This window comes from Corvus hawaiiensis, chromosome 1 (assembly GCF_020740725.1).
Source record: "Corvus hawaiiensis isolate bCorHaw1 chromosome 1, bCorHaw1.pri.cur, whole genome shotgun sequence".
In the NCBI taxonomy this organism is placed as follows: Eukaryota; Metazoa; Chordata; class Aves; order Passeriformes; family Corvidae; genus Corvus; species Corvus hawaiiensis.
In genome coordinates this window covers 92,669,825-92,688,691 of record NC_063213.1, presented here as the reverse complement: position 1 = coordinate 92,688,691, position 18,867 = coordinate 92,669,825, and the positions used below count along the sequence as shown (strand labels likewise).

Genomic DNA, 18,867 nt, shown 5'->3' with positions numbered 1-18,867 from the left:
ATCAGGACCTTGGTTGTCTCCTTTTGTTTCACACAGCCCGTGAGGAGCCAGGAGTGCTGGCTGAGAACGGCCTTGGCTCCTGTCAGAGCTGTCCAGGCATCTGTGTGTGCTGGAACTCAGCACAGCCCTGCTCTGGTGTAGATCTGAGGAGGATCCATGGATTTTTTGTATTTTTTCTCCTGTCAGAGAAGCTGACACTCATTGCTCACAGGCAGATGGAGATCTCTGGGCACAACAATCGAGAAAGGACTGGGACAAAATTACACCCTTGGCAGGGAACCTGTGCTAAATCCCTGTGGCTTTTTTTTTTTTTTTTTTGGCATGAGGAGAGCCTTAACTAAAAGAAAATAAATGCCAGATCCTCAGGAATGTTCCTTGTTGCACAAAGAAAAGTCTTTCTCCAGTCACACAGAGTGACTCAGTGGCCAACATCACCCCAGTTTCTCAAGAGTGTGCTGCTTCTTGCAGGGACCTGGCACCAAGGAGCACAAGAGGTGGTCTGGTTGTGGCTGGAAAATGAAGTTGGGTCTCAAAGTCCTGATAGTTAAAGAAATAATGAAATTCAGAGGCTTGCGTGGAGCACAGAAGGAAGAGACAGAAGGAAGATCAAGATATTGGCTGGTTGGTAAATGAGTTGAGCACAGGAATTTCAATCACAGTGTAATTAGGAGATAATCCCCTCCCCTCCCTGCCAGCAGCTCGCTTTAGAGGCAGAATGAGGATCATGGAACCACAGACTGGCCTGGGTTGGAAAGGACTGAGATCATCTTGTTCTGCCCCCTGACACGGGCAGGGACACCTTCCACTGGACCAGGTGGCTCCAAGTCCCATCCAGCCTGGCCCTCCATGAACCCCATGAACCTCAAGAAAAGCAAAATCAAGGCCTTGAGCCGGGGCTGGGACAGCCCCATGCTGCAGGACAGGCTGGGGCCTGGCTCACTTTGCAGAAAAGGACCTGAGGATCCTGATGGGCAACAGCTGGAACAGGAATCTGTTGTGTCCATGCAGGAAGAAAAGGCCAACTGCATCCTGAGGCTGCATTGGCAGGATTGGAAAATCAAGGGGTGTGATTTTCCCCCTCTACTTGGCACTTGTGAGACCACAGGTGGAATCCCATGTCCTGTTTGGGGCTCCCTAGGATGGGCAAGACATGGGCATAGAGGTGCGAGTCCAGTGGAGGCCACCACGGTGGTCAGGGGGCTGCTCCTCGTGGTAAGAGAGCAGCAGATGATCCTGTCAACCTAAATCATTGCTGTGTGCCACCACATTTCAGTGAGCAGCGGCCCAGAGTGGGGCTGTGTGCTCAGAGGTGGAGGCTTTACTGCAGACTCGGCTCCCTGGGTGTGCTGGCTCCTCCTCCAGCCAGCAGAGCACAGGCACATTCAGGAGGTCACTTCCCATTTTTCCATGGGAAATACTTGAGCCTGGAGGTCACCCACCCACATCAATGCCTCATTGACACTGGAAGGGGCTCAGGGAACTCCCCTTTGGGTGTCCCCATTCTGGTCACCTCCCCCTGAGCTCATCTCCCAGGCTCCCCTTGTAACAAATGGAGAAAATTGGCACTTTCAGGACACGATCCAGTGCCCTGTTCCACCTGCTCCCTCTGAGGGGGTTCTTGCACTGCACTCTGGACACGTGGGCTGGGCACTGGGTGTTTCATTGTCCCCGATGGCACTTCCTGACTGTGCATCCCCACCGGAGCGGGATGAGGCTGCAAGCACCAACCATGGAGCTGCATCACCTTTTGAACAGGGAAACAGGAAAAGCCACAGGGATGTTTCTCCCACAAGCTGGCACAGGAACATGGCCCTCACCCACAGCAGTGCCTGTGAGAGCCTGGAACCTGCCTGGCATTCCCAGAACGTTCCAGAGGAGCTGTTTTGGAAGTTTTAGATGTCATGGCCTGTGCTGGGGTTTGATTCTAACAGAAATGAGGATGCTCAGGGAACAGAGTCCCCAGGGATGGGCTGGGTCTCACTGGCGGTGGTACCACCCTCAGTCCCCCCAGCACCTCCTTCTCTGCACACCCAAACACTGGTGCAGGTGAACTGTGCAGGTAAATGCAGTGGGGTTTGCCCTTCTGGGGGCTTTTCTGCTTGGACAGGAGCAGATTCAGAGGATGAGACTGGAGAGAGTGGAGCTGAAGGAGTGCACCAGGTGAGCATTTAGCCCTGCCTTGCAGTCCTGGGTATTGTGGGGCCAGGTAAGAGCCCTAAAGAGCATTGAAATTATCACTCCAGTGGCCTGTGGGGCTGTGAGAGGCTCCACCCCTGCACAGATGGTGGAGGAGCAAAGGTGTTTTGGGGTTTGAGACATACAAGAGGCTGGGAGAGCTGGGACTGTGCAGCCAGGAGAAAAGAAACCCATGGAGAGACCTTGTCAGTGTGTGGAAATAACTGGTGGGGAAGGTGGAGAAGCTGCAGCCAAACTCCTCTGACAGGACAAGGGACAATGAGAACAAACTGAAAGCCATGGAATTCTCTCCGAGCGTGTGAAAACTCTTGTTCACTGTGAGGGTCACAGAACAGGTGACCTCGAGAGCCTGTGGAGATTCCATCCTTGGAAATACAACCCAGCTGGACCCAGCCCCGGGCACCCTGCTCTGTCTGTCCCTGCTTTGAGTGGAGTTGAGCTCCATGATCTCCAGATGTCACTTCCAACCCCGACTGTCCCTTGATTCTGTGATTAAAATTCAGTTCTTTGGCAACACCCCGTGGATTTGATGCTGAAGGACCCAAAGCATTTCTGTGGGGCTTTTAGGACAGATCTGATGATACCATTCTGGGATCCATCACGTTAGGAGGAGAGGATGGAGACACGTGGCAGGGTGGTGGTGGGAAGAGTGGAGAGAGAAAAGGGATGTCCTAGGTGGGTTCAGCGTCACTGTCAAAAAGACAAAGGTTGAAAACACTCCAATCTTTCTGCCTGGTTGAGCCTCCTGGGACAGCTGGGAGCTGGAATTGCCATGACTCTGTCCGGAGCCTGTGTCAGTGCTCGGGCAGCTCCTCTTCCTCCCCTCCCCATCTCTCCTTTCTCCTCTTTCTCTCTTGTGTCCTCCCCGGTCAACACTGAGATGGGAATGATCCCAAATCTCAAACTTCCCAATCTCCTGCTTTTTTAACACCTGGCCCCGAAAGCCTCTCATTTGCAATTTGGATTCTAACACCAAACATCACTTGTCAAAAATCCCACCCTAAAAGCCATTATCTTTCTGATGGGAGAAAGTCTCACCCCAAAACCATTCACGGCCCCTTTGCTCAGTCACAAATTTCTTTCTCCATAAATCTCCCACCCCTGGATTTTTCTGCTCCACTTTGTTCTGTTGCTCATTGCAACCCTCTCGCCTCATGCTGTAATCTCAACCACCCCTCCTCGTGTCACCCTCGCCTCTGCCCTTCTGTTACCAACCAGCCCCACGGAGCTCCAGGAGCGTTTGGACACGGCTCCCAGGGATGCCCAGGGTGGGATTGTTGGGTGTCTGTGCAGGGCCAGGGGTGGCACTGGATGATCCTGGGTGTCCCTTCCAGCTCAGGACATTCTGTGATTCCCTGGAGTGGGGCAGGACAGGAGGGTGACAGAGAGGGGTCAGTGCTGCAGTGCCGATGGCATTGGAGCCTGGTGGTGACATGAGTGATTGCTGGGGATGAATTGGGGCCCAAACGCTCCTCAGATCAGACTGGGTGTGAAGAGCAGCCCAGCTGAGATTTTGAGGCCTCAAGTGGCCGTGTGGAGTAGTCAGAAGTCGGCCCAGACAGCAACGGGAGCTCTGTCAAATCCCCTTCCTGCCCAGTTTGTGGCAGTTCGGGGTCAGTCAGAGCTGCCCCAAGCTCTAGCACGGAACCCCTTTGCCTGAGGAGGCCCCACCACAAAGGGCCCCGGGGCAGGGCACGCAGATCCCCGCAGACGAGAGCGATCCGCCCTGCCTGAGCACTGCGGGCTGCATCCCTCGCATTCTCCATCCCTCTGCCCACCGGCGGGTGGATTAGTGTTGCTGCAGCAACAGCACTTTTGTAAGGCGAGCCCATTCTGGGCGCGCTGCTCCGCTTCGGGTGACTCAGGGCTCTGTCATGGGCTTGAAAGTGATTTTGGCATCTGCTGCCAGCGCTTTGTCTGGCACGGCCCGCGGCTGGGCTCGGGGTGATGTGCCAGGAGGGCCGGCAGGATGGGGGCAGGGAGGCAGCGCTGGCCCGGGGCTGCTGCTCGCCACAGCCCAATGGAGCCGCTGACAAGGGACGGGCTGTGCCCGGAGCCGGCTCCCGCATTGTTCCCCGCACCAGAGAGAAATGTTGGTTCGGCAGCGCCTGCTCAAAGCGGTGCCGCTCTCAGCTCGGGAAGCACAATCAACTGATTTGCCATGGGAGAGGATCTATTCTGCGGGGGCGGTGATAATATTATTCGACCCCGAATTTACATAAACGCATATGATTTGCATATGCAAATGTAGGCTTCCAGGCTGTGGCCGCAATAAACACAGCGAGATTTTCAGCGCTGTAAAACCTTTCCTCCAAAGAGAGACGCTGGGATTTGTTTGGGTCCTGGCAGGGCTGACCCTCTGTGTGTGCCCCAGGTCCTGGCAGGGCTGACCCTCTGTGTGTGCACCGGCTGTGAGTGAGGCCACCCCACCTCCCAGGGCTGCTGTCCCCTCTCCTGCCACTGCCAGCCCAGCCTGACAGCCTTTCCCACCACGACTCACCCTCTTTTCCTGCCTCCTGCCCCAAAGCGGCCACCGGGGGAGGGAAATGTGTCCTGCCAGGGACAAGGGGACAGGACACTCGGACCAGAAAGAGCATCACAGAAATCCAGGGAAGGAAAGGACACATCTCCACTCAGGCCAGTGAGGGTGCTGGACATCTCCCACTGGTCAGCCAAGCCCTCTCCACATGCCTCCAGTCTGGGGAGTCCCTCTGGGGAGGCCGTGGTGGTGGGTGGCCTCAGGAAGCGCTTGGTGCCAACTGCCTGGAAATCACCCACGGTGAATCACAGCCTTTGGCACTGGAAAGAGGCTTCCCAATGCTCAGATGTCACGGAAAACGCCCCGTGGAGGGGAATTACCACATCCACTCAGCTGTCCCACGGTTTGGGGTGGGATCTAAGGGGGATGCCTGGGCTGCCTCTCTTTGGAGAGTCCTTCCCTGCGCCCTAAGCCCAGGACTGAAGCCCCCAGGCTGGTTCTGCTCCTACAAACAGCCTGAGGTTACCCCAGGAAGGAGGAGCCTTGGCCTAGGAGGGGACAGAGGGTCAGTGGTCACTGGGGGCAGTGGTCAGCTGGGCTGCCCATCCTGGGCACTGTGGCTGAGACTGAGGCACCGGTTCTGTCTCAGCTGGAGGAACTGGATCTTAAAATGTCTTGTGTTAGATCCAACATGGAAAAACCAAATTGAATCTTGTGGAAATCAGATCTAGAATTAGTCCTGGTGGTTTTTTGTGGTGAGAAGTGAGGCTGCTTTAGTCCTGGGTAATGCTATTCTCTTTCCATGGAGAGCAGAGCACGTGGAGTGGAGGGTTCTGGGCTCTGGAAAGGTGTGAGGCACAACCTGCCATGAATATTGCAGGAAAGACTGAACCGTGTGCCACTGGCTCTGCTCCAAAGCAGAGAGCTGGTGCTCAGTGCAGCTGGTGCTCTGCCTCCTTCCCAGGGAATCTCAGCTCTGTTGGGAAGCACCACGAGGAGCAAGGCACGGGTAAAAGTTGGCTCTGCCCAGTTCACACAGGTCCCAGCAGGGACGGGATGTGGGCTGGCCTGAGCTGAAGGCTGGCTCTGGACTGTTGTGCTTTAGGACTGCGAGTGAAGTGATGCTGAGGGATTTTCCCAGGCCAGGGTTTGTGTACCCCCACAGGCCTTCCCGGGAACACGTCCCACAATCTAATTACACACTTGTCTCAGTTAATTTTAATCCCAGAGGTCCAATAATTTCACCAGGCAGCAACAATAAGTCTTTGAATAAATGAAATGGTGGCTTTTGGGCCAGTCCAGACAGGACAAGGTGTGAGAAATGTGCTTTACACCCTCCAAATGGGAAAGGGATACCAGCAGCATCCGAGGGGTTTGAGACACTGCAGAAGGGGTTGGTCCTGGAGCACAGCTCCTCTGGGCACCTCGATCCATGTGCTGGGCTGGATGTTGGAGGGGAGGGGAATATTTGGGACCATCACCAGGGGAGGTGACTCGTGCTAAAGAGGCTCCTGGGTGATAAATTTCCATCTAACCAAAAATCTGGGGAAGAAGGAGGAGGGGGGAGATGTTTGGAGTTGTGGAATTTGCCTTCCCAGGTAACCCCCACGGGTGATGGAGCTCTGGAGGAGGCTGAACCCCTGCCTGGGATGGGAAGGACTAAAGGAACTCCTCACTTGGCTTTGCTTGTGTGTGCAGCAGCTTTTCTTTCCCTATTAAACTGCCTTCAGCTCAAGCCATGAGTTTTTACACTTCCACCCTTCTGATTCTTTTCCCCATCCCCCTGGCAGGGAAAAGCAGCCCCTGTGTGGGGCTTGGTTGCCTGCCTGACCTGACCCACAGCAGGTTCTTCTGGCTGAGCAATGAACTCCTGTTCCTCGCCACACTCTTGCCATCATTTGTGATCTGCAGGATCTGTATTCACCTGGAACTGCCTCTGTCCAAGCAGCAAATCCAAATATTGTGTCCTCACCTGAAGGAATTCAGCCCTTCCAGTCCCTTGCTGGCTTTTTGGTGTGCTTTCCTCATTTTATAGGAAATGCAAAGATCAGGCTGCAAACAGAGCCTGGGGTGCAATAATGAGATAAATAATGACTGAAATATTGTCATGTTGGTATTTTCTGTTCTGAGAGCAAATCCAACAACAGCTCCTAAGAGGCCTTTCCTATCACCCATCAACCAACACGGCCCCAAAAATCTGGGCAAGAGGAGGAACAGCGAAGTGAATTCCTGTAGATTTTGGACAGCTTCACTTCTGGATTAGTGAGCACTGGAGCACCGACTGCAGAGACCATTCCATAACAATGTCTGTCAAAGTGGCCCTAACAGAAAACCTGACCTGTATTGGTGCTGTGCAGATTTGGGGGCCCTTTCCCAATTTGCATTATTTCATGGCCATTTGCAATTAATTTTATCATCCACTGAGTGCCATCCACTCCTGTCTTCTGTGGCTTCCTTTGTGCTGTACCACCCTGAGCAGTGTGGTCATGACCAAACTTCATCACGGAATCCTCACAAAACCATGGAAAGGTCTGGGTTGAAGGGACCTTAAAGCTGATCCCATCCCTACCCCCTACCAATGGCAGGGACACCTTCCCCCAGCCCAGGTTTGTCCACATCACTGTTCTCTGCTCCCCCACCCCAGCCCTTCTCAGTGTTGGACACTCCTTGCAAAACTCTGCTGTTGACTCCTCACCCAGGTGAAAAATCCCCTTTTCTGTGTTTTGTAACAAATAATCTGATCTGGAGTTATGGGAAATATCCTTTACTCCCAGAGTTTTTGGTCAGGGATAGAGATGAATCGATCTGAAAACTGAAATCTTTTCTTACAGGTTTATCATTGCTGAGACATTTCTTCTTTTTAATCATGGGGGATATGGCTTTTTTTTTCCTGCCCCATTCCAGCAACAGTAAAGTTTAACTGAGTTCAAAGCTGGGGAGTTGGGTGAAGGGATGGGGACCCTCTAGTAGGTGATATTGGGTGTAAGGCCAGGGAACTGAGGAGTTACTGGAGCCTGATCTGACTCAAGAAACTGAAATCCCAACCCCAAAGCAAATGTTGAGTATCTAAACCCTTTCCTACAGAACACTTGTCTAATGTAATTCATTCCAGCACCCAGGGGAGGATTTTTACACCCAGTTGTTCATTCCTCAGGTGTTACCAGCAACCCTTGAATTCACAGCCTTCAGAACCACACCAGAAATCTGATTTTCCAGTTTGTGTGTGGTTTCCACCCAAGCACAGAAGTCAATGCACACCTTGAGCCAGGGTCTCGAGGCTTGAGGTGGAACCCAAGTGTTTCCTCCTCCAAGCCCTGATCCATGGACCAGCCCCAGGAGCTTCTCTGGCTGCTGCATTCCAGGGCTGAGGGGATTGAGGAGGAAGCACAGCTGAACCTCAGGCTGGGTTGGACACCAAAGACCAAGACTCCTGTCCCACGAGGACCACGGACACTGTCAGGACTGAAACTACAACCCCTTGAGCCAGGACTCCTGGGCTGGGCTGGACAAAGGCAGCTCCTGCAGAGCAGGGCTGTGGTGGGAGGCACGTTGGCCTCAGCCTGGAAATATCTGCACTCGATGGGGTCACAGCATTTTTGAGCAGCTGGGAGGACTCATCTGAGTCCTCTGGGCACCAAAGGCTGATTTTCAACAACTTCAAGAGCCTCTGAGTGTGTCCATGGTGGTGCTGTCACCAGGGTGTCCCTCTTGTCCGGCTCTTCCCAATCCTCCTGGCAGTGTTTTGGGCAGAGGTTGGATAAGGGATGTCACAAAGGTGTCACTGTTCCCAAAAGGATGTGACAATAACAGCCCCAGCCCCAGTGCACAAGGGGAGGGTCTCCCTTGGGGGTTTGGGTAGAGCTTCAGCCTCCGAAACTGTGATCCTGAGCATTGCACCACAGCTTGAGGCAAAGAGTCTCCTTTATATCAACTCCCAACTCCTTTTAAGTTCTCACTTAGGAGCAGCAGCCTATGCCCCACCAAACCCACAAACAGGGACTTTGTTTCCAGAGATCTTATATTCAGATTTATAGGGGAAAAATGAGCAAACTGAAACGAAAAGTAAAAACACAGAGACAGCCACGTTCTGCATAAACCCCTTGTCAAACAGACAGCTGGTGGAGTTCATTAAAAACTCATTAAAGGGGAGTTGGTTGTTACCAAACCTAATCAGGCCAGAGCAGATAACAGGCAATAATCAGAACTTAAAAAGACATTGAAATACATTGCAACAATTAAAAAAACCCACAAAAAACCAACAAGACACCCCCCCCCCCCCAAAAAAAAAAAAAACATCCAAGAGACCTCTGCAGGTAAAACCTGCCCTGCAAATGTGCCCCTGGCAGCAAGAAACCCCCAAAGTCCACGTGAGGAAGAAGTGAGGAGTAAAGAGCTGAGTGGCACTTGTTAGGACTCCACCAGAGCTGTGAAAAGCTCCTGTGACATTTTTCAAGGACCACTGCAAATTTCTTAGTTATAAATCTCCACAATTTCTAGAAAGTAACTGCAGGAAAATCGGGTGACTCTGCGACACAGAAATGGGATCAGAAGAAAAAACCCCTCGAGATTTCATCGCCCAACACCAACCCCTCCTGCCCCAAACAGGGGCTGTTTGTTGAGAAGGTGGAGGAAGATCTGGAGCCTGAGCCAGGGTGGTGCTGGAGGGCAGCAGGGAAAGTGCTTCTCATTCAAAAGTGTGAGGACTGGGAAAGGTGCCAGTTAGACTTGATTAGATTTGTAAGATTAATTAAAAGCAGACAGGTTCAGTGAATTGTGAAAAAGACAAATTAGCAAATTAGCAAATCAGGAAAGCTATCTTCAGAAAAGGAATTAGAGACTTCGGCTCCTTTATCAGGGCAAATTTGCTCTTCAAAGCGTGGTTCTTTCATCTTCCAGGGGTGGCAAAGCAGCTCCACTGACAGTCCTGGGGATCAACAGGCACTTCCCAGGCCTGGCAGTGAAGCCCTTCCAGCCAAGGCTCCCAGTTCCTTGCTCAGGTGGCCGTGGATGTTTGGTTGCCTCAGCAGCAGCCTCTGTGTCTGCCGATGTGTGACTGGAGAGGGGAATCCCAGGGAATCCCCTGGCCAGGGCACAGTCAGACAGGGCAGGTGAGGAGTGCTTGTAAAGGACCCCCTGCTTTGCAAACACCTGTTTTGGGGTTAGTTTGGGATTTCTGAGGAGGCCTGGATATGGTCCTAGTGATAGGGAAGAGAGGGTTCCTGGCATGGGAGAGCTGGGGGTCTCGAGACACCTCTGTCCTAAGGAAAAGCTTATCCCAGGAAAAGCTGCAAATCAACAGTCAGGGCACGGGTGGTGTTAAAGGACACCGAGTGTTAATCACAGCACGACCAACACAGAAATCTCAGCCTGTGTCCCATCCAGACATTGCCTTTATCCTGAAAACTTCACCCAAACAACCTTAAAAGATACAGCCTGATATGGAAAACTTCTCACCACATCCAGCATCGCTGGGACTTTTCTACAAACTTCAGGATCATTGAACCCTTTCCATTTGTACATACAAAAGGGACCTCAGATCAGGTCAGCAAAAATGAGATTGCACTGCCAACAGGAGGCTAAAACTCAGCTTCAGGTAAGTGAAGGAGCATGAGCTGTAACTGTGTAAATGATATGTAAATTTTATAGCCGAGCTCCTGACAAATCCTCCCCATTTCAGGTCCTTTAGGAAAATCCCTGATAGATGCACTGAGGGGTGTTGGGAACTGGATGAGGCTGTGGGCATGAGCAGGAGCAGGTGAACATCAAATTTATCTCGTCCCAACAACAGCCAGTGAAAAACAGGTGTCGAGTCTGGAGCCACTGGGCTGCTCCATCTGCCAGCAAAGGAGAGACCAGGAGGCTCCATCCCTCCCAAGATCAGGGCTGGGACAGAATTTCTGGACCTTCCAGAGGGGCAGCAGCAGCAGCAGAGGGTGCCTCGGTGACTTCACAGAGCACAGTTGGGTCAGACATCCCACCACAATTCCCTTGCTGTAGATCAGTATCCTGAGGTGCAGCTCAGAGCTCTTTAGAGAACAATTCCATCCCAAGCTCCATTTAGAGCTGCTGCCTTCAGGAAACTGAGAGGAAGAGTGGGATTAAGCACAGAAGGGGTGTCAGACCACTGGATTTGAGTCTGCAGGTTCCAGTCTATCTGCTGGGACATGATCACAACTATGTGGACACAAAGAAAATCCACGAATCCACCTTCAAGAGGCCTTTGGAATGAGCTCCATAATGTTGTAAAAATGATAATGGCTACTCAGTGTTTATGGAATGACTTTCATCCAGGACCGTGATGTGTCCACACTGGGAATGGTTGGGCTCTGAATCCAGAGTTCTTTCTACCTTAATGCTCACAAATGTTCCATATTTGATAGGGTGTCTCATGTTGAACCAGCCAGACCCCTGTTCGTGAGACCAGTTAGTTTCAGCAGCTGCTTAAAACTCCTGCTAGACAAGCCAAGGATGCTTCACTGAGGCCTGGCACAAATCAGAGGACAGGCTCAGGCTGAGCAAGATTGCCACAGACACAACTTTGGCTCAAGGCAAGGCTGACAATGGCAGGGAGGGTCAGCAGCGGGGCAGAGCTGCAAACTCCAGTGGCCCAGCCCAGCAGCACTGCCAGATGTACTGGGGGTGCTGAGCTGCTGCTCACACCGAGGGTTCTGTCACCAGCAGCCCCTGTGCCTGAGCAGCACCCCAGGGGTATTTCTAGAGGGCTGCCCGAGGTGATGCTGAGCCTTGGAAACTGAGATGGGAAGGGCAGGGCAGATGAACCTCAGTTAAACCATAAAGTGCTGTGCCTTACACCTGCATGTTTTAACAGGCAGCTCAATTGTTCAGTCTTTATTATTTCCTAGTTAAGGTTTGGAGATTTTTTATTTCAAACTGGCTGCTTGGGCATTTTCCTGCCTTTCCATGTAAAATCCAGCCACGTTGAACTGTTTGACCTGGCAGTGGAAGGGTCTGATGAGCATCACTGGGACTTGTATCACCAATGTTGGGGGAAGAGAACCTTCTCCTGCTGCCTACCGCCCTGCTACCCACGGAGAGAATGTCCCTTTGTCCTCCAGGACAGCAGCAGAAATCGGGTGCCCCCTGAGTGCCAGCTAAGAGATGAAGGTGAAATTCAAAGGTCAGGAGAGATTTAGTGACTCAGAGCCCTGTCCCTGGGGCTCAAGCTGCCCTCAGGGAGGGAGGACAGGTTGGAGACACCTCCCCTGGGCTCACACACCCCTCTGAGAGGGATAAGTGAGAACATGAGCTAAAAACCTGTCCTGACCTGGTTGGGGTGGCAGTGCCTCGTACCTGGGCACAGAAGTGTTGTGTAGAGCAGGGGGCACAGGAGGGGCCACCAGGTTAGTCCTGTGGATGTGGGGCCACTGGAACACGTGGGTTGGGGTTGCTCAGTTGTGCTGGGGGTCCTGGTGAAGGCACCACCCCCCATTAAATGCGCACTGGGAATGGACTGACCCAGGACCTGTCTGCCAGAAGGAACCTCAAAGATCACCTGTGGCAGCCCTGGCCTCAGCCAAGGCTGCCACAGTCACGGGAGGGGTGCCTGAGAACATCCCTGGAGGTGTCTAGTCCAAGCTCCAGCTCAGAGTGCGACACTCCCAGCTTCAGGCAGGGTGGTGCAGTCTGATACTACAAATATCCCAGGACAGTCCCTCCTCACCTCCCTGAGGCTCAGAGCCTCAGCTCCCCGCAGCGAGGAGGATCCCAATGAATGAACCTTTGGCATTTGGTGGTTGCCCTTTTTTGGATTGCACTGGAGAGGAAAGGTCAGCCCTGTCCTGTTTGTAAGAGCCCTCCACGCAGGCACAGCCTGCACTGAGCAGCCCTCGCCTCCCCCTGGCCACCCTGCACCAGCCCAGCTCCTCCCTTTCCTGGTGATCCTTTCCACCTTCCAGCACCCCCTGGCCGCACTCCAGTTTCTCTCCATCCCTCCTGAGCTGTCACTGGGGTGGGAACTTCTGCCTGACCCCATCAAGGTGAGAGCTGGGGCCGTGGGTCAGCAGGGAGGACAGCTGGCATGGGTCATTTCCAACATTTCCAGCTACAAGGGTCAGGTGGCCAGAAACACCCCCTGAATTCCCAGGGCTCTTCCATGGGGACCCTTCAGCAAGAGCTTCACTTTGGCCAGTGCTGTTTTTAGTGAAGGAGTCAATCAAGGACCAACTGGTTTGCAATTAAACTGCCTCTTGAAAGCTCTTTGTAGCCACTTAAATTTCCTTCCAAGTTCAGTTACAAGACTGGTAACAGAGATTTGTGTCTTACGGGCAGAAATACTCTGGAGCGGGTCAGAGCCCTTCTCCCTGGGCTCCTGTGGCTCCAGGCTGTGCTGGCCCTGCAGGCCAGGGTGGGTCCTGGGGCTGGGGCACTCCAGGAGACAGGAGGGATTCATTTCTGAGGGAATGAAGCTTCCTGATATTCAGGAATGTGGCACTGCTTATTGCTCTGTACTGTCCTGCTCTGGGAGCATTTGGAAGCTGCTGCTGAAGTCAGGACTCCACTGCCCTGTGCCATGGCAGGGCTGGAACAAAACGGCTTCAGGGCTGCTTCCAACCCAAACCACTCTGGGATTCTGTGCAGGGGAGGGAGAAAACCAACAAAAGATGCCACCTGGAACACTCTGCCAAGTCCTGGGGCGTGCTGAGGCTCACGAGGCTGTGCATCCTTGGAAGATCTGCTCTGGCAATGGCTGGGACTGCCCGCGGTCCTGCTGGTCAGGACTCGGGATGAACCCCAATTCCAGCTCCAAAAGCCCTGGTTTTCATGGCATGGATTGACCCACTTGGCAGGGTGGGGATAGGGATTCCCACGGGCTACACCTGGCTGGGAAAAATGCTGAAGAAACCCTGTAAGCCCACAAAGCCCTTCAGAACCGCAAGATCCCAAACACCTGTGGCCAGTGAGGCGCTGGTGGCTGTTTTCATGAACAGCCACAGGTCAGCCCAGCTTTGCCCCTCACTGCCCCAGCCCAGCTTCACTCCTGCCCAGCACCACCCCAGCCCCCCCTGCCCTCCCCAGCAGATGCTCCTGCAGCCCTGGACAATGAGCTGTGACTCTCTGAGGGTCCCCACCAATTGTGTTCACACTCCTCCAGCAGCACCAGCAGGAGGGGACCTGTGGTTGGTGCATCAGCTCTTCCAGCTGGTGGGGCTGCTCTGGTTTGGGGTGCCAGAGCTGCACTCCTGGCCTCCATCACTGACCACCTCCATCATTCCCTCAGTCATTTCCATGGAATATCCTGAGCTGGAGGGACCTCACAGGGATCATTGAGTGATGCTGCACTCAATTTTACTCCTTCAGAATAAAGCTGCAAGGGCCACGTGCCTCTAACAGGACATGGGCTATGGGATAAAAATGTTTTGAATCTTCAGAGGAGAAAAAACTCAGGATTTCCAAGAGCATGAGGTTCCCATTTGTCCCAGCAAGGTGAGGCCCTGACAGTTGAAGGGGACCAGGTAAATGTCACCTCTGGCTTCATCTACATAAAAAGGTTCTCACAGGTTTTTCCTCAGGAGGAAGCTGCTGTGGGATGAGTGAGAAGATGTTTTGAGGTTTCTCTCTGCCTCTTCCTAAGGGCCCAAGGCCACTGGGATCCTCAGCCAGCTGCCAGCATTTCCTGCTTCCTCCCAAAACATTTCTGAGGGGTAGACATAAAATTTAATAACTTTTGATGGACAGAGCCATTCTTGCAGTTGCCAAATCATCTGCTTAGAGACGAGGGAATGCTGGATGGGGAGAGGTACCTGGTGACAGTCACAGTTATGGGCACTGACTCATCACTACCAGATCTTGAGGGATGGTGAGACGAGTGAGGCTGAATTTTTTACACCAATGACCCCAAAGCTGACTCCTTTCTCCAGGCTAGTGACACACCAGAGGTTTTCAAGGCTTCTTGGGGAACGCTGCCCATGGAAGAGGAGAGCTTTTGATGTTTCCCTGCAGTTCGTGGGTGGAAATGTCTCTCTGATTGAGTTCCTCAGCCCCTGCACATACATTACATCCTGGGAGTGATTCCTGCTTGTTTCCTGGGACACAATCTCTCTGGTGGCCTGCACTGATGCAGCTCTGGCCAGGGGCTGGATTTCCAGCTAAATTCTCCCAGGACAGTACCACAAAGCTCTGGGCCCACCCATCCATCTCCACACTCTGCATGGACCTGTCTTCCATACCTTGATCCCCCCAACCCCAATGGCTCAGACATGTCCTGCCATCCGTGGTATTATCCATGCCATCAGGGTATTTGAGATTAAAAAAATGACTGGAGGTGTCTTTGGTGTCACTACCACCCCTTTTGCTTGGCCCTAAAAGGCCTTGGCACGTCCCATGACTGCTGCCCATGGGGCTGGGAATGGCAACAGCCCCGCTGCCCCCTCTGCTCCCATCCACTCATGAAGGGTCAGGAGGAGCAGCAGCCTGGTCTCCATGGCCTCATCGCAGCTCCCCATCTCCTCCTTCTCTTTTAGCAGCAGTAACCAGACAGCCCAAGTGTTGGACACGTCTCTGAGGGAGCTTTGTTGCTCTCAGCTCCTCCTGTCAGCACTCACAGGCAGCATTTTGCTGACCTTTTCCCATCTGTGCCCCATTTGTTCCCTTGCACGGCTGTAATAGGATGGGAGCATGTGAAGAAGGGTTGGACCTGTGTCAAAATCCCTCTCCTGCTTGCTGGAGGTTCCATCCACAGTCTGAGCCACCCCTGGACCTCACTCAGAGCTGCCTGGCTGGGGACAGGGCGATGTCAGGGAGTTTCCAACAACCCAGCTGGGCTGAAACCCTCTCTTGGCTCCTCCATCCTGCTGCCATCAGCGAGCCTGGGCACCGAGCGCTGGGTTTGCAGCTCAGGGACCTTCCCTGTGCTGTGCACTGTGCCCGTGCCCAGAGCTGGGCCAGGACCCCCCCGCAGAGCTCCGGGGCTGCACTTGGGCTCTCCTCTCTCTGGACAATGTGACCTGATGGCCACGTCCTTCTCTGGCCCCTCAGCAAAGCACAACCCACAAACCCTCAGCAGCTCCATCCCTCTGCCTTTATCCCCTGCGCTGTCACTGCTGCCGGGTGCCTGGCATTGTCTGGCTGCACCGTGGAGCAGCAGGATTATTGCAGCCGCCCCCAAACCCATTTCCAAGGTGATCAGACCCTGTTCTCATCACCCTTCTATTCCCTGGGCACGTCCAGACCCTTCCTCCGCACCACAGGAATAAACATTGTTCTCCTTTCTGTCCCACAGCAGAAAGGATCCGTTGTGACGCTGCTGCCAAGGCATTCCCTATCCAGCAGGAAAACACCCAGGAAGGTTGTCCCAGCAGCACAGGGGCCCTGCCACATGAACTGTACCCCTGAAAGTCTCGTATTTAGCAGAGATGGCTTTGGCTGGGGATAAGGAAGCCCAGGGGAGCCCTGGTCCAGCCTGGCCTGGGGATGCAGGACACCAGCACAGGGGACCAGGCTGGGGCTGTGCCCCACCTTTGCTTCCCTTGCCCTGTTTTGGGGTGTGCTGAGCCCTGCAAGTGGGGCTCATCCACCAAAGCCTGCTCTGTGCCTGCCTAAAGATCAGAGGGTCAGGAAGACAATTGGAAAATGATGTTTTTTTAAGAGCATAGATAATGCCATGCCACTGCATAAACCTCATCTCCACAGAGCAGATACTGAAAGCCTTCAGTGGGACCAAAGGAGACCTCAGTTTGTGTGCTCTGGGAGCATTGTCTGTGCCTGAGCAGCCAGGGAGCCCTGGCCCAGATATTTCTGCCCTCCTGCTCCCTCAGCCTTCAAGAAACCTCTAAAACCCCACAGCATTTGCAGCCTCAACCCTACACGGGGCACCTCCTCACGTCCCTCCAGCACAGCAGAGACTCTCTGGCACTTTGGCATTGCCAGAATCTACAAAAAATATGCAAAACCTGGATCTATGGATGAAATTCCGTGGAGAGTGTGTTCGACTCCCTCCTTTCCCAGGGATGCTGCTTGCCATGCCCCTGGTGTCTGTGCCCTACATCCTCTGTATTGTTCCTCTGGGGTGAACTTGGAGGGGTTTGGGAGAAGGGAGTGGGGCAGACACCTGTCTGCAGCGTTTGCTCCTGAAAACAGGGACAGAAGACATTTTGCTCACGGGGACATTTTTGCTTCACAGGGGAAGACGAGACCTTTTTGTCGAGAAGGTTTCGGTTCCTCGCTCTGAGAGTTGAAACCCTCCTTGATTTGGGCATTGAATCCTGATTTATATCAAAGCCTGAAGCAGGTCAGGAGCTGGTGGGACGCTGAGAGCTGATGTCATGGCCAGGTGTCCCTGCCCCACGCAGCTCCTGCCTTCAGATCCAGCCCTGGCATCCTGACCTGTTCCAGAGCCCGCCGTGCGCCCCGTGCCCACACAACGGTGCCCAGATGGGGGAGAGAAGGGAGGGAAGGAATCAAAGTGCTGCTGTCTGTATTTCAGGAGGCTCCCCTGCCCCGGGCTGAGGGCCTGAAGTTCGGCAGGCACGCTCAGGGCGAGGAAATAATTTAATTCTCCAGGAAAACCTGCTGTGATTTAGCCATTTCATGAACCTTTGAAACGCTTCCTGTGCGGGGACTTCTCATTGTATTCTCAGTCTTTCTCCTCTGGAATGGCACATTCTCATTCCCAAAGTCCACAGTAATAAATGGATTATTAAAAAAAAATTTGTCTTTTCCCTTCTGAATTGTAAATATTCCCAGACATGGCAGTCCATTCCCAAGTTCACTCCCACCTACTTCTTGCCATCTCCATGTTGGCACTGAAAGGATCTAATTCAGTAATAAAAAAAAAGAGACTTTTCTGGAAAGGCGAGAATAACCCAAGAATCTCAGTAGCACCAAATTCCACCATCTCCCTCTTTTCCCTACGGATCATCAGGCTCACAGCCCCTACCTGACACATACAGAAACTTAACAAGAGATATTCCAACAAGAAATCCTACATAAAGACAGAAATAAACGGAAATATTCTGTTATGCAACTTGCTGTCTGCTGGATTTAAATGACCTGGAATATTTAATTCTGTGTTTCTTGTTCTAAAGGGCTTCCAATTGCATTTTGTAACTGTATTTATTTGTATAGTGTTAGATTTATTTAAAATAAGTAACTCAGGTTACTTATCAGCCTCATTATAAGATACAACCAATCCTTTTAAAAATTATTTTTCTGGTTGGTGCAAGGAAATTAGTGACATTTCCATAATTAAAATGACCAAAATCCACCTCTGAGCAATTTTACTAACGAATGTTTTCTCAGGTGCCATTTGCGTTATTTGCCGGACTAAATTCACGACAGAATACAACAAAAGAAGGGAAAGAAGTCCAAAAAATGCAGCAACCAAACAGAAAATAGAATTAATTTTTTTTTGTTTTTTAAAGGATCAATTGCAGTTTCGTGGAAAGGAAGAAAATCCCTGTGGCAGAGTCATGCGAGAGACAAAATTCCCATTGCACAAGGAAATAAAACCGCATCCTTTCACATCTGAACCAAGAGCCCACCGCTACAGTGCCGAAAATGGAGAAATTAAGAGTGGTGGGGAAGCCTCCATTTGCGCAAAGGGAAACCCAGGCATGGCCCTTTCAAAATAACCCCCAAACTTTTCATTGATTTCATTAATTAGAGGTCAAATCTGACGAAATTACGCTTCGACTCCACCATGCAGCCGTGGGCAGCTCCGCAGGGCGAGGGGTGAAAAGGAAGGAACACACAGCTCCCATGGCTAATAATTAATGAATTCATTAATCAATCATAGGGAGAGGAAGGGCGAGGGGAGGAAGGAATCTTACCACCAAATTGGGTAACCGGCTAAGACCTTTGTGCCATTGAAGAGAAAAGACAGAATTAGTCCAAGCAGGTGGTAATCCATTAGTCCAGGCTGGTGCAAGGGGAAAATCGCTGCGAAGTTTTCAGAAAAACATGAAGTGCCAAAATGAAGAATCCCCCTCCTCCCAGGAAAAAAAAAAAAAAAAAAAAAAAAAAAGGAGGGGGGGGGCAAAAAGAGTGAAACCAAGTCCCTCGTGGCTCGGGTGACTTTCTGGCTTGTCAGAAACACACCTCTCCAAGCCTTTCCCCCGTAGATCATCCAAAAGCGTCTATTAAAAAGTGCAGGGCTCGGGGATGTCAGCAGGCGGCCAATCAGACCGCATGGCCCAAGGTGAGGGATGAGGCTCAGCCCAGGGCTGTCAATCACC

At 52.4% G+C, this 18,867-nt stretch overlaps 1 protein-coding gene across 1 annotated transcript in view; it reads right to left on the bottom strand.

Moving 5' to 3' along the window:
• The window catches only part of WNT3 (Wnt family member 3), a 44,428-nt gene extending 25,757 nt beyond the window's left edge, over positions 1-18,671 (bottom strand). Inside the window, exon 1 of the mRNA XM_048313662.1 lies at positions 18,463-18,671. Within this exon, the coding sequence (XP_048169619.1) occupies positions 18,463-18,542 (80 nt within the window). The 5' untranslated portion in view covers positions 18,543-18,671. The remainder of the gene's footprint in view (positions 1-18,462) is intronic.
• Between the last annotated feature and the right edge of the window lie 196 nt (positions 18,672-18,867).